Consider the following 15,929-nt stretch of genomic DNA (forward strand, 5'->3'; position numbering starts at 1 on the left):
CTTAGGATGTCCCAGCAAAATTACAAATTAAAATTTGCTACAGACTTCCAGGTTTGCTTGCAAACAGCTGTAATTCTGACTAAAACTCACAAACACCAGACGCCACTCAGCTATCTCTACTCGCCATCCCCTCTCCAACTGCCTCATTTCAGGTCACATCATCTTACATCAGGAGTAGGGCAAAATGTTCCTGGTGCTTCTGCCTCTGGCCAGTCTTGATGCCCCTGGTGCCCTGCTGCTAGGAGGAGCTCTCTAAACACAAAGGAAACTGATAATCATTTGACCATTTGTGTCGCAAAAACTTCACTTACATTATTTTCACTCTTCATAATAACCAAGTCACACAGGAATATCGATCCCTACTTATCAAAGAAACTGAATTCAGAGGAATTAAGAAACTCACCAAGATCGGAAGGTTATTAAGAGCCAGGACTGGGATTCCATCCCTGGTCTCTGTGGCTCCAGAGCTCGTGCCCTCCCCATTACAGCCAGCGGCTTCCCAAAGCCTTCCTGTCCTGCCCCCAACACTGCTCTCGGCTCCAGACACAACTTAACATCCTTCTTCCTGCTTCCATACCTTAGTGATCACTATTGCCTTGTCTGAGTATGGGGTGGGTACATGGACACAATATTAAATAATATTGGGGGCTTCCCTGGTGGCGCAGTGGTTGAGAGTCCGCCTGCCGATGCAGGGGACACGGGTTCGTGCCCCGGTCCGGGAGGATCCCACATGCCGCGGAGCGGCTGGGCCCGTGAGCCATGGCCGCTGAGCCTGCGCATCCGGAGCCTGTGCTCCGCAGCGGGAGAGGCCACAACGGTGAGAGGCCTGCGTACTGCAAAAAAAAAAAAAAAAAAAAAAAATTCTGTAAATAATATTGAATCGCAAAGTGAGAAAGTTATCCCCTTTCCATTTCTCTTTTAATCTCTGACTACAAGGAGGAAGTTTCAGTGCGGTGGTGGTGATCAGGTGGTGGTGAAGAGCACGGCCCCTGGAGCCAGACGGCCTGCGTTCACTCCCCGCCATGCTACATAATAGCCATTGACTTCTCTGTGCCCCAACTTCTTCATCTGTACTACACAGATAAGAGTATAAATGGGGTCGTTCCAAGGATCAAGAGAGTTAATAACATTAACTCATTACCTGCCCAGGGTCGGTGCTCAGGAGCTGACAATTACTATGGTTCTCTTTAGCTCCTCTCTGACTACTGCTACTTATTCTTTTTTTTTTTTTTTTTTTTGCGGTACGCGGGCCTCTTACTGTTGTGGCCTCTCCCGTCGCGGAGCACAGGCTCCGGACGCGCAGGCTCAGCGGCCATGGCTCACGGGCCCAGCCGCTCGGCAGCCTGTGGGATCTTCCTGGACCGGGGCGCAAACCCGTGTCCCCTGCATCGGCAGGCGGACTCTCAACCACTGCGCCACCAGGGAAGCCCTGCTACTTATTCTTGAATAGAGCAAGCCTCAGGCCCAGAGCCTTTAGCAGGCAACAGAATCTAACCAGCTACTGATACTGATGTTCCATTTATAGTTCCATTTATAGTTCCATAAAAAGAGATATAAGTTTAACAATTCAGTCCCTTTAAAATAAACATTAGGCAATAATACAGGTGGTACCTGGATATGGCAAAAAAATAATAATAAAAGCAGTATTGGAACGAATAAAGTTAGAGAAGTATACTCAAGTGTTCTCACACACACACATACACACACACACAGATAACTATGTGAGGTGATAGGTGTGTTAGTTAACTTGATTGTAGTAATAATTTCACATGTATACATATACCAAATCATCACATTGTATACTTTAAATATATATAATCTTATTTGCCAATTATACCTCAATAAAGCTGAGGGAAGAAAAGCTGTGGAAGCATATTGTTGATTTATTCACTTGTCTCCCCCACTAAACTGGGAGTTCCTCGGGGACACAGGCTAACTTTCATTGCTGTATCCCCCAGATCCCAATACACTGCAGGCCCACAGTATGAATTTGCTGAATGAATGAGTTACAGAGACGTACACAGCCTAGTTCAGTAGTTCTCAAAGAATGGTTCCTGAATCGACCATCTAGCCTCAGTATCAACTGGGAACCTGTTAGAAATGCAGATTCTCAGACACCACCCCAGATCTACTCAATCAGAAACTCTGAGGGTGGGGTCCCAGCAGGCTGGTTTTTACAAGTCTTACAGGAGATCCTAATGCACTCTTAGGTTTGATCATCACTGATCTGTAAGACAATGATACAGAGCAGGGCTGGAAGACAGCCAAGACAGAAGCCAGAAAGCAAGAGCAGAGGTGAGAGGAAGCCGCTCGCATGACAGCAACTCTGTATCAGGACAGACCCGCAGGTTGAGATGCTGCCAGGAAGAGCAAAGATTCTATCATGGAAAAGATTAGTTCCTTGTGGATCCACCAAGTACCAGGCCAGGAAACCAGGCCATCTGGGCTGGGCTTGGCTCTGCCTCTAACCAGCTGTGTGATCCTGAACATGGCCCATTAGCTCTCAACCTGTTTCTTCACCCATCGATGCTCCACTGAGAGGGTCCTGCCCTTCAGGAGTGTTCCTCCATATTTGGTGCGGGACTCTCCCAGATGATTCTTTCACTCCTTCTCTAAGGCCTAACACCTCTCCCCCATCCTTACTCTCCTGCTTCACTGAGAAAATGGAAGCTCAGTCAGAAGAGAATAGAATGTCCATGGATCTCCATCCCACATCCACCACCTACCAACATCTACGCCCACATACTCAGCCTCTTGACTTACCAGCCACAGTTCTACCCAAACTGAACCCCTTCACTTATGTGATAAAAGTAACCCCTCTCGCTTATTCAGAGGTATTGCTACAGCACATCTCCCCTCTCCCACATCAATTTTTTTTTTTTTTCCTACTGGACTTTTCCAATCACCAGAAAAAGCTATTTCACCCATCTTTGCTCCCCTTGACAGCAAAACTCATCCTAAGAGCTGTCTATACCAGCTGTCTCCACTCACTCTGCTCAGGCTGTCACCTCTACCACCCTGCCAGCACCTCTCCAGTCAAGGTCCCTAGTGCCTCCACGTTGAGAAATCTAATGGTCAATTCTCAGTGCTCACTTTACTTGACCCACCGGCAGCACTTCCCTGAGCTCATCACACCCTCCTCCCGCACGCGTTCTCACTTGGCTTCCAGGACACCAAACTCTTCTGTTTTTCCTTCTACTTTACTAGTCCCTCCTTCTGAGTCTCCTTTGTCAATTGCTCTTCTTTTCCCAGACCTCTTAATGCTGAAGTACCCCAAGGTTCAGTCCTGGGTCGTCTTTTCACCACACCCACTCCTTTATGATTTCATCCAGTCTCAAGACTTTAAATATGGATATCCTGATGCTGAAGACCCCCAAACACATGTGCAGCCCAAACTCCAGACTCTGGGCTGCCTATTCCACATCTCCCCTTGGATGATTAATAGACGTGGTAATCATGTTCAGAACAGAATTCCTAGTTTCCTGTCGAATCTGCTCCAAACACAGCCTTCCCTATCGAAATTAATGGCAACTCTGTATTTTCTGTTGCTTAGGCCAGAAATTTTAATCATTCTTGATTTCTCTTTCTCTCACATCGCTCATCCATTCATTCAAAGAAATCCTGCTGGTTTACCTTCTAAACCTATTATCTGACCATTTCTCACCACCTCCAATACTGCCACCATGTCAGACCCAACATGATTGGATCATTGCAATACTTTCTAACAGGCCTTCCTGCTTCTACCCATTCCCCCATATTCCAGTCTCCAATAGCAGAGGTAGCTCTAAAATGGAAGTCAGACCATGTGATACGTCTGCTCTAACTCTTCAGAGTGATCCGTTTTACTCACAGTGAAGGCCAGAGTCTTTATAACGGCTTATAAAGCCCTACACAAGCAGCTTCCTCACCCGCTTACCTCTCTGACCTCATCCCCTCCTACTCTGCCTGGCTCTACTGGTCTCTGTGCTACATACCCCTCTGGTGGAGGGCCTTTGCTCTAGCTGCTCCCTCTCTGGAAAGCTCTACCTCACAGATCCATTTGGCCAACTCTTGCCTCCTTCAAGTCCTCTCAAACCTCACTTTTTCAATGAGGCCTGCCCTGACCACCTTCCCCATCCCCCTTTCCCCACCCTACCTTTTCTTTTCTCCACAGCGCACATCATTTTATGACATACTTTATAATTTACTTGTGTCTTGTTTATTATCCATCTCCTTCCACTAGAATTTAAGCTCTACGAAGGCAGAAATCTTTTGTTCTTTTGGCCACGCCATGCGGCATGAGGGATCTTAGTTCCCCGACCAGGGATCGAACCCATGCCCCCTGCAGTGGAAACACGGAGTCCTAACCACTGGACCACCAGGGAATTCCCAGAAATATTTGTTTGTGTTTGCTGATATAGCCTAAGAACTTTAAACAGTGCCGGGCATATAGCAGGCACTCAAAAACTTTACAGAATAAATGACTTAAGTAGGACACATTTTTTTAGATAGTTACATATCTATTTAGTATATTTACTGGAGAACAATATACTAAAAGTAGGGGAATTCCCTGGTGGTCCAGTGGTTAGGACTCAGCACTTTCACTGCCGTGGCCCTGGGTTCAATCCCTGGTCGGGGAACTAAGATCCTGCAAGCTACATGGCATGGCCAACTAAAAATATATCAAGTAATATAATAAACATGTCAAACCTGTAAATTCAGTGACAGGTCCTTTTATGACTTTTAAAGAAAATATCTGGTAAATAACAGTACTTCAGAAGTAAACTAGAGGTGGATTACAAATTGAGAAACTCTGCCCGCTATATGCAGACAGGCAAATTCAAATCCTCTGCCATTCTAGAGGGCCTTCACAGCATGAGGGTCGCATCCTAGAACTTTCAAACCTGGCTGTGCACACAAATCATCTAGGAAGGTTGTTACCAAAAGGATTCCTACTTCTCCTCGAAGCTCTTTGGGGTTGGGGCTGGAATCTGTATTTTAAACATATGTCTCAGGTGATTCTCCTGCAACCAGTCCAGTGCTGGGCAAGGATTAGGACTTAGGGACTGCTGGACCAGATCACCTCTGAGGGCTCTTCTAGTTCAGAAGTTCTGACTTTGTGATTGAAACACAACTGACTACCCTGGAAAGCAGGATTTTTCAAACTGCAGATTTAATGGGTTAGAACCAGCATAAGGAAAAAAAAAAAAATTAACAGAACAGACTATAAAATGAGAATGCATTTCCTGTAGTAAGGGTATTGTTTCATGAAATATTTTTCAGAGGTGAGTATATATGTATTTAATAAAGTGGTAATATAAAATTTGTGTGTGTGTGGCAGGGTGCTGTTGTCAAAAAACTCTGAAAGCTATTGTTGTTGAGAGAACGAATCTCAACTTTCAGTGCTGCAAACTGCTAAGCCCCACAAAGTTCAAGTCTCTGAGTGGAGTTCAGGAATCTGCATTTTTAACAGCTGACTGATGCAGGTGGCCCTAGACCACACTTAACTGAGCTCTGTGAACTCAAACCCGCCCCCAGGACCCAACTCATGCAGTGCTTTTCAACACTGGGGGAGGGGGAAGAAGGGGGTTGGAATGCCCTGGGAAGGAGCAAATCCCAGCCCTCCATTTTTTGGGTGGTGCTAAGGGATGATCTGGAAAAGCATAGTTAATATCACTGTACTGTAATACTGGGAAGGAGCCCTACTTTGTTCTTTATAACATTAAAAAGGACACTGGATTTTTTTTCTACCTGAGAAGTGGGGGAAGGAGGAACGTGTACTTTTTGTCCACTTTAGCAGCAAGGACTGTATCTGCCTGGTTCAATGCCATGCTTCAGGGAGGTAAGCACTCAAGTATTTGCTGAATGAATAAGGAGAGAAATGCTGAACTGAGAGAACAGGAAGCTGTGCCTGGTTCCTCTCCAAGTTACTGTCATTCTCAAGGCCCAGTTTTTTGAAAACAACCTCCTGAATCTGAGCTTACTCAGCGCCTTTACAGTGAATAACCCTCATCCTCATCTTTCCTTTCCCAGGAAAGAGAAGCACTCAAGTCTCAGAATAAAACCTCTTACGTTTAAGCCTACCACAGACCAAAGAATATATATTCAATAAATATGTAATATTTACATGCTGATAACAGCTCCTACTATGTGATTTACATATACTACCTTTAATTCTTGAAAATAACCCTGAAAGGTAGGTGTTGACCTATTTTACACAAGACCTTAGGCCCAGAGACGTTGGCTGACTTGCCTGAAGTCTCACCCAGGTAGAAAGGGGCAGTGTTGCTGGCGGTGCCCTATCTGAGCAACAAGCTGGTCTCGGAGGCCAGACACTGGGAGCGCACAGTGAGACGCAGCCTTGTGCCTGAGGTTACAGAACATGAGTTACAAAATGCACACACCTCCCATTCTCAAGAACTTTCTTCCTATAACTCAGTAGTTACTTGGGTGTTTGTCCCTGTAGACCCAGTCTTTGAAAAGTAAAGACCAACTCCATTGCTATGATTGTCAGCCCTCTTGGGGACTTGGAGAATGTAGGCTAGCATTTTGTGGGCCTGTCAACCTAATTTCAAGGAAAATTTAATGGAAGTATATTTCAAGGGGCAGATTTGTGGTTTAACCTTATTACAACAGAAGCTATAAAAAGGTTTAACCTTATTACAACAAGAGCTATATAAAACTGTACAAAAAGACAGCCAGTCTCTATGTCCTCATCATCCTAACACCTCATAGTTATGAAAACTAAATGAGATAATATGCATGTCAGGAAAGAATCCCAACCAACATCTGGGAAGGCACACCCCCTCCCCCAGGTGACTGCCTGGACCACCACCCTCAGGGTAACAGCTGTTGCACAGCCATTTCCTAAAATGAGACTTGGAAAAGGGGTGAAGTGGCAGCGAGTGGGACCTTTCGTAGAAAGCAAGTCTACACTATCTGCCAGGGACCTGCAAGGGATCCGGGATGCTTACATTCCAAATTCTGGGCTCTTACCCACTGTGATATACCGTGTATTGATTAAGCAGAAGCAGAAGCAGTTTTTTTTCTTTTAATAGGTGCTTTTTAATTAACTGATTGTTTTCAGTTATTTTGGAGTACAATAAGAAATTTGGAATTTTGAAAATAGAGAGATGTATAAACCATATTTCATTTCCTCATAGAATTACACCCCGTTTTTTACATATAGATCCATAAGAAATTGCACACATAGAAAACAATACAGGAAGCAGAACCAATCTTTAAAAGCAAAAAACAGAAATACACTACAGGAAAACATTTCCAGAGGCAGTCACCACAATATTAAAAGGGTTAGAAGTCATGTTATCAAAGCAATGTGTTTAGCAGGGTAACCGGGAGAGTCTAGAACATCACTTCTGCTTAGGTCGTCGAATGCCTTTGCCTTTTAAGCTACTTTCAGATTCCAGGTAACTGTTGATGTATTTATTACATAACAAGTTAAACCAATAGTGATAAATATAATCCTAAATCATGTTATACAAGGTCCTTAATTGGTACAATCACACATTATTTTTGTTCAGATATGTAAAAACACAAACCATCTGCATTTGTTTCCTAAGCTTTCCTGCACCTGCACCTTGAACAGTCAAGTTCAGTCTTCCTGGTGCCCCCAGGTACCTCAGGCTGGATTCCCCTCTGACAACCACAACCTTGGTTTCCATAACAAGCTGCTCTTAAAGTGGTACTGTACCCCCAGGCACCAGCTAGGTCCCCAGCGGCAGGCAGTTTACACTACTTGTGGGTGGTTTCTGGGCCCTGACCTCACCACTCACCTAGGCGGCCTGGGCCTTAAGCCTTTCAGACTCAGGCCCCTCTGGCAGCCTACTCATTGTAGTCTTTACTCACCAGTCGGCTAGAGCGCCTCTGTGTACACATGGAAGTTTAACAGGTTGGGACTAGCGGGTGGTTAAGCTGGAGGAAAAGGCAAAAGCACAAAACCCAATAGGCTTTGCTATAGAGGGCAAGAGAGGCTGAAATTTGCTGTTACTTGCCTATGGTCACGACGCTGGCAGAAGCAGAGCAGAAATTATATAACACCATCCAACAGCTTTAAGATACAAGAACCTTACACACACTCACTGGACAGAGGGCCAAGAAAACAGGACGACAGTGCTTCTACCGGGGCAGTTCTGTGGAACTGACATTCCTGACACTTGGTGCCGGCTGCATGGATTAAGGTAGTCTGGCCTATAGAGCTAAAGGATGGCATGTTATGAAGCCACTGTAATGACATGAGAACACCTTATGTTAAGAGGAGAAAAAAGCGCACAGATTATAGCTATAGTTTCCTCTCAATTTGTTTTTTTTTTTAAAAAAAGGCCGGAAGGTAACATGAGCCATGTTTGTGAATTAGCATTTCCAATGGAGAAACTGTCTTTAGTCTTGTGATTCTCATGCAATCATTTCTGACTGAAGTTATCTGGCACATTTTCTACCTAACAGCTCAAAACAGTAACATATGCACATGTATGATTTCCTGTGACTACACTTCCCTGGCTGGATTTTGATCTCTCCCGTCCGTTTGGCTATCCGATGTGGATGACGTGCCAGCACCCTGGAACAACAGCCCACGTGGTCCCTCCCTTTCTGCCCTAGTTCCCCTTCCTAAAGTCTGTCTCGCCAAACAGCTGGAGCCTCCAATGGCAGGCTCTGCGATCTGGCTCCGCACAGGCCTGACCTGACTATTCCCTCGCTCCCTCTGGCTGTGGTCTCCCTGCTGCTCCTCAACCAGACTGGGACCTGCTAGCGTTTGCACAGCTGGCTAGCTAGCCCATCATGTAGCTAAAGTCATCAGTAACCACCCTGTAACTACCCCCATAGCACATCACACATTTGTGATCGTCCCGAATGGCGGACTATTTGATACCCTTGACCTCCAGTAGCCCATAGCAGCCCTGGTTACTGTGATAACCAAAAGCCCACCCCCACAAATATCCAAATACCCCAGGATGGGGAGGGGCAACACTGCCCCAGTTTGAGAACTCTACCCCAAAGGGTAGTTGCAGGACTACAACATTCATTCATCCAAGCAGCATCTAGTGTTCCCGAGCCTGAAACTGGGATAGACAGATGCCCGCCAGGGACACTACCTTATTCTGGACAACCACATGTAGCGTGGGTCCAGAGTCACCTAACATCTACCTAAGTTTTCATGGGCAGTAGCTGAGGAAATGAGAAAAACCACACAGCAGGAACTTCATAAAACTAAACTTATGAAAGAAGTCTGCCCGTTATGCCTTCCCTCTCTGTTTTGACCTAGGATGCGGTCAGCGCTTCTACTCTTTAGTATGCATACATATCACCTACAGATCTTGTTAAAGGAATTCGGGTCTGAGGTGGGGCCTATAGGAGTTCTAACAACACCCAAGTGATCCAAGCAAGCTCGACCCAAACATCAATGCTTCAGACCCTGTGTGACATTTGTCTGGAAGCCAAGCTTCTAATCAGAGAGCGGGTAAGCTTTCCTGGCACTGCTGCTCTAAACTGGTTAAGGAAGCATCCTCACATGTTCCAGTTCCCAACATGTTTCATCACTCACCTAAAATACCACTGCTAGAACTATGAGTAAAATCCAGCTAGTCTCCAAACTCCCTAGGGCCTTTTTCCCCTCTGGGCCAGAAGCCCAGGCGGTTTAATTTTTAAATGGGAAGTGAACTCAACTGAGTACACAATACAGCAGGAACAAATGGAGGGTGGGCAGGTGTACACTGTTAAACTAAATAGTACCACAAGCTTAAAAACACAGCTACACGGCAAATGGCTAACAGTAAAGAGCACAAGGACGGCAATACTATCAGGACTTCCACTTTCTACATTTCATTTTCCTGCAGTGCTTTATTTAGATGAAGCTAGCATACACTCCCACCTCTGGAAAATATACTGACTTCCCACAGCAGCTAGCACCCAGTCCTTGTTAACTAATATATTCACCAAGAGCTACTTTGTTCTCTAAGATGTTTATTCCAGTTGTAGTTGTTAGTGTAATTACAGATGTTTAACAATGAGGTGCACCCACCTGTAAAAGTGAAGCTGAATCACAAGAATTGGGCTCGTTCACAAGTCTTTACTCCATTTACAAAGTGGTGGCCCACAGTAAAAGACTGAGAAGTGAATGCACATTGATGTTTTAAGTGAAACAAAAGGTTTATGCTAACACATTTCATGATTCTCTCCTTTAAGCATCTGGATCTGATGCCTAAGACTTTATCAGGAAGACTAAGTAGTATCTTCATAAAAAGTTGGGCATACCAAATAACTTCAAGGTTTAAAAATACCTACGAAGGCAGCTGTTAAATTAGAGAACCATTTAACAGCAACGAAAAGGTGGCCCAGGGACAAATGAACTCATTAGTCACAAGTGAGTAAATTATTGAGTTAACTTGTGCTCAAAATTTAAACTATGAACCACTGGCCAAGTATTGTGTCCAATAGAGAAATGGTGGCTTTTGAATGTCACTGCTTCAGTGACCTGGTAAAGTACAGGCAAGACATGTTCCACTTTCACACCAAAGGGGGAGCAAACTGGTTAAGAGTAACATTTCTCACAGATGATAACACAAAATTAATCCCTTTTGAGAACTTTGTGCCTGGTACAAGTTTAAGCATCCTACAAGTATCAAACCATTTAATCCTGAGGGATATAACCATTATTGCCTTCACGATACACACGGGGAAGCTGAGGCAGATTTAAACACAGCTAATAAAATGCAGGGCGAGGAATCACATCCATGCAATGTGTCTCAAAGACCACTCCCTTTCTCTACTTACAGTCTCATCAACTCTAGATTCTCATTTTAAAGGAAAACTGAGTCCAATATTTAACCCCAAGCACCACACCAAAGCCTCTGATCCTTTCATACATCGTTGCTGGTAAAACCTCTAATGAAGAGCAGAATCGCTGAACAGAGGGGAGCCCTGCACCCCACTTTAATCAAGGCTCTAAATTCAAACCCAGCCCCAACCATTCCCTCCCCTCTACAGTCAGTTTCCACGGGGTCACTGCACCACAGCCTGTCAACAAGGGTGTGGTGAGCACAGACAGTGCTGCGGAAGTTCTCAGGTTTGGATCTGCCAGGAAACACTGGCATCCAATCAGGGGTGACAGGGTTGTTACCAGCTACTCCCATCGAAGCTTTAAGTGGCTTGAGGTCCAAGGACTTGAATATGGCCAGGCTCCTTTCACAGAACACACAACAGTAATTGTATATTTCACTGAAAACTTTTTATTAGCCTTTTGGATAGAAACGGGAATTTACTTGCCAGGAAGGATGATCCCATCATACTGAAAGAGAACAGATTTTATTTTTTCAGAACAGGCGGTTAACAGTAAAGACTGCAGCAATGGCTAATGTTCAAGAATTCAAATCAGGTACATGAACTTCGGCTTTGAATCCCATATCCCCAAACAGGAAGCTGGCCATCTTTAACAATTGCTACACTATGCTCAACTGCACTATACCCTGAGAAAAGGGGCTCCTGTTAAAGCCATATTCCTCCCCTTCCAGCTATCTGCATTCACGGGGCTGGGGAGAAAGCCTGGTTCTGGGTGTTCTTTTAAACCGCCAACCCTGGAAGCCCATTTTCCAAGTTGCCCACATGTTCCACCTTTAAAAGAGCTACCCACCAAAGGGCGCTAGACTTTGCATCCCCGTATCCCAACTCCATTCACCAACACCACATTCCACCACTTCACCTGAGACACATCAAGCTTTACCTTCTGCTGGAACCAGCGCATGGCCTCCTCTTTGCTGATTCTGTGTTTGGCCCCAATGCAGCCTGTCCTGCGCTTCTTGTCTGCGATGCTGAAACCTGGCCTACCCAGCACCTGTCCCAGGAATAACCAACAGTCACCTAGCCAGCTCAGAGTCAAGAGCAGATGGACAAGACTCACACATTGGAGTGACTCATCTTCAAGAGTTACCTGGTGGCCCAAGAGACCCATGATCTCAGTGTCTGATGGAACCTGCATCCTAGATGACACATCGCCTTCCTATACACTATAGGTCTGCTCTGGAGGCTGGCCTTGCAGCTCCTCCCCGCTCCCCTACCTAACTTCCAATGGTAGCTAAGGATTCACCACCGCCCCCATACCCCAAAGCACTTTTATTTAAAAAAAAAAAAAGCAAATAAATTTTACTCCAACATGTGCATTGCAGAAATCTTAAACTTTCAAGAAGCACAAGGAAATAACTATTTCTCTCCTCTGCTTCAGCTCAAAAGTGCTTCTTAAAGGTTTGTCATCCCCCGTAAGCACCCAGCTCTCACCACCATTTCTCTGGATATTCAAACCTAGTATGAAGACTGCTGCCATCCTTCAGGTTCATGCTATTCAGGACTTCAGGGTTTTGCCATTTATTTACTTTGATGGTTGGACCAAAACATTACAGTGACACAAATGGTCACGTCTCCATTAAAATCCCCATCCTGAGCAAACAGCCCCATCGTCAAACCTGCTTCCATGTCCTCTGGATGGAAGCCACCCCATTCCCAGAGTCTAAGGGAAGAAGCAGGGAAAGGGCAGCCTCAGTGCAGCTAACCCAGACGCCAAATGCAACCCCAATACCGTCTCTCAAATTTTCAGTTCAGTGGCTGCATGGAACTGTTTCCTTCGCCCACCTTTGATCAACATCAGTGCTTGCTAGATCCTAGACCGTAAACGTCATGGATCTTGCCCATCTAGTTCACAGTGCTATATCCCCACACCTGCCACAAACGAGGTGTATCTTCCCAAGGGAGAGAAGACAGACAACACTCAGAGCCCCAACCCAACATGTCACCATCAAGATAGCACATATGAAATAAAGGAGGAACAGATTGCACTCTCACAGACCAGGAGTAGAAAAGATTAAGTATTCATACCACATAGAAGTCCAGGCCGTAGATACCAATGCTTGGGTCATATTTGATCCCCAGATCGATGTGTTCTTGGATCCCAAAGCCAAAGTTGCCAGTGTCTGAGAAGTTATTTTTTCTTAACTCATACTCTCGCACCTGAGGGGAAAACACGCAGCAATCACTCCCTGTCAACTCTACCCCACAATAACTAGCTCAGCTTGCAACACTCAGGACCCCCAAGACACAATTCAATGTAATTTGGCCAGCAACAAAATCTGATATTCCCACTACACCAAATCACAGCTATGGACTTCATATAACTACTAACTTTCAAAGGGAAGGGAAAAACCCTTTAGAAGTTCAAAAAAGTCAGAAGGCAGAACATTAAGTGTAACTACTACCACTGTAACTATGTGCTAACTGGTGCTTTCAGTATTATCCCACAGAGGGATCAGCCTCACCTTCAGACCTTTCTCCAGGATTTCTTCTGCCTTGGCCCCACGGACTGTGCAATGGACGGCAATTTTTTCATTTCTTCTGATGCCAAAGGATCTGACGGTGTATCTAGCTGCGGGCAGGGGTAACAAGGAGTCAGCTGTTATCATACTCCCACTGCACTCCCCTCTTCCCCAGAAAATCATCTCCATGACTCCAAAGTGACATTAAGTATCCATCCACATTCTAAAGTGATGTTCTAATCAGTGTCAACTTGTATCAGTTAATCAGATTCATTTGTAACACAGAAACAGATTTTCCAACTTCCAAGTCACTCAGCCATACTTGAGCGATTAAGACCTCAGAGCCATAATGTCAAAGTCTCAGGAGGGCAAGTTCATAACCAGTATAAGCTAAAGGAAAATGACCATGCATTCTACTAATAATGTTTATTAATAATAGCTAATATTTGCTAAAACCTTATTGTATCCCCATTTCACAGAAGCCGTGAAAGGTTAACTTGCACAAGATCAGTTGGTAGTAAGAGGCAGGCTGTGATTCCAAGGACTTGCCATATTCCATTACCCCAAAGCAATGAAACTCTAAAAACAAAGAATGTAACAACAGTAATGCCTACACTGTGCTTGGTATGCAGCAGGCATTTCATGTAACCTATCCTGTCCCCCGAGATCTTGTAATGCAAGTACTACCATCCCCTGTATGCAAATAAGGAAGCTGAGGCCCAGAGAAGCCAAAGTCACAGACTAGCAAGTGATGGAGCCGGGATGCGAACCAGGTTAGTCTAGGGACACAGCCCTGTTCTAGCTGTAGCCTATGTAACCCTAACTGCTAATCAAGCCAAATACCATTTTCTGCATTCCCAACATTTCCACGCTACCTCATACTCTCGTTACTTGCAAAAACCTCTACTTGGGCTAGTCTTAGCTTAATCTCGGCTCATACAAAATCTGGTATTCCAATACCACTCCTATGTTGGAAGGGAGATACCTCTTGGGAAGCTCAGGAAGGCAATGCTTTAAAGAGATATCACCTTCAAAACGGGTACAAAACAGGCTTGACAGCAGGCGAGGTAAGAAACATCCCGACATCCCCAGCCACCAGCCCTTCCCTGCCGGCCACGACTCACCTTTGGAGAACACAGGGGTCTGGCCTGTGAGCTGCTCCAGCACCTTGGCTGCCCGGGTCAGCCTGTCTCCACTCTCCCCCACGCAGATGTTGAGGCAGAGCTTGCGGATGCGAAGTTCCCGCATGGGGTTCTCCTTCTCCCCTTGATCCTGCTGCAACAGGGAAGCGCAGCCGTCAACACACACAACCCCGCCGGAACTGCCAGCCTAATATTTATACTTGGCGCATTTCCGCTCATCCCAAATAGTCCCGAAAGCCCTAAAGGTTCAAGAATTAGCACCATGTTTGTGTGGGAAGCACCGAGGAAGACATCTCGGGGTCTTGTTTTCTCCTTCCCCCACGCACGGAACGGGTGAACAGAAACAGGACAGGTACCGAGTGTAAAAGTTACAGACAATGCGGATGAACCCCAAGGGGCTCAAAGTGTAAGGTGACGGAGGGCGCCCCGTTACACGGCCGGTGAGGGGTGAGAAAACAGCACGTGGCTGGGCAGCGTCCCCCGAAGCCTGGCCTCTGCCCCGAGGAACCGGCTGAGGCTCCCCAGCACCAGGCAAGTTTCAAGTCCCGGGGCCCAGCAACAGGTCCGAACCCCGCGTCCCAGACACCCCTCCGATCGCTCCACTGGCCCTCGCTGCAGCCTGCGGGCCGTGCTTCTGGGCCTCCCGCGGCTGCCCCGAGCCTGCTCCTGGGAGGATGGGAGGAAGGCGACAGGGTCCAGCTCCGCGGCCTCGGCTCGTATGGCTCTGCCAGTTTCGGCACGGCCGGCATCGCGGTCTCCGTTCTCCTCGGGCGGCGGGAGAGGTAACCCCCGCAGGCTCCGCCGGCCGTGGATGGAAGCGGATGAAGGGAAGCAAACCCACACCTCAGCTACTCACCGCCATGACGGGAAACAGGAAGAGAAAATGAGACTTCTGAGCCAGGGCCTTATGGGCCAGAAGGCGGACCCTTTTCCCAGACTAACCAGCGAGATGAGGGAGAGGAAGAGAGGCGCGTCTGGAGCCGCGTAGAGTCGGCTTCCCCCTCGTGGACACAGATGTCAACTGCAAGTGACGCTGGCTGACCACTGGGGGCGTGGGCTTATCCAAAAACCGGTTTTTAAAGCTCCCTGAACTGGCATTTCCTTGAATTTCCGGTCCCCAGGGATGCTGTTCCCGCCCACAGCCTCAGGTACGGGTGGTTCTTGGCGTGTTGAGACTGCCAGAATACACTGTCAATTATGCAAATTATGAAGTAACAGTTTTACTCTGTAACAGTGTAAACAAATGGCATTTAAATATTTAAACAGTAGTTAGAACAGAGTGTTGGCTTAAGAGTCTTGAGCTGTGAAGACAGGCAGATGTGGTCCTGTCTTGGCTAGCTCAGTAGCTATGAGATCTTGGGCAGGTTACTAATTGTATCTCCTTCAGCCTCAGTTTCCCTCAGCTTTAAAATTGGTACTTATTGGGCTTCCCTGGTGGCGCAGTGGTTGAGAGTCCGCCTGCCGGTGCAGGGGACACGGGTTCGTGCCCCAGTCC

The 15,929-nt window shown here is 46.3% G+C and overlaps 1 protein-coding gene across 2 annotated transcripts; it reads right to left on the reverse strand.

Moving 5' to 3' along the window:
• Positions 1-7,043: 7,043 nt before the first annotated feature.
• Positions 7,044-15,383, reverse strand: RPL11 (ribosomal protein L11; the record flags this gene model as incomplete). 2 transcript variants are annotated; one of them, XM_082834624.1, is made up of 6 exons in its annotated part: positions 15,291-15,383; positions 14,417-14,567; positions 13,296-13,402; positions 12,859-12,990; positions 11,714-11,824; positions 7,044-11,281 (listed from the first exon to the last, which is right to left on the reverse strand). In XM_082834624.1, exons 1-6 carry the CDS (start codon positions 15,294-15,296, stop codon positions 11,252-11,254), a joined length of 537 nt encoding a protein of 178 aa, XP_082690750.1. In that variant the 5' UTR covers positions 15,297-15,383. The 2 variants fall into 2 exon arrangements, with proteins under 2 accessions (XP_082690750.1, XP_082690749.1); XM_082834623.1 differs by lacking the exon at positions 7,044-11,281 and having other exon boundaries at positions 11,633-11,824.
• Between the last annotated feature and the right edge of the window lie 546 nt (positions 15,384-15,929).

This window comes from Leucopleurus acutus (genome assembly GCF_964270905.1).
Source record: "Leucopleurus acutus genome assembly, chromosome: 2".
Classification (NCBI taxonomy): domain Eukaryota; kingdom Metazoa; phylum Chordata; class Mammalia; order Artiodactyla; family Delphinidae; genus Leucopleurus; species Leucopleurus acutus.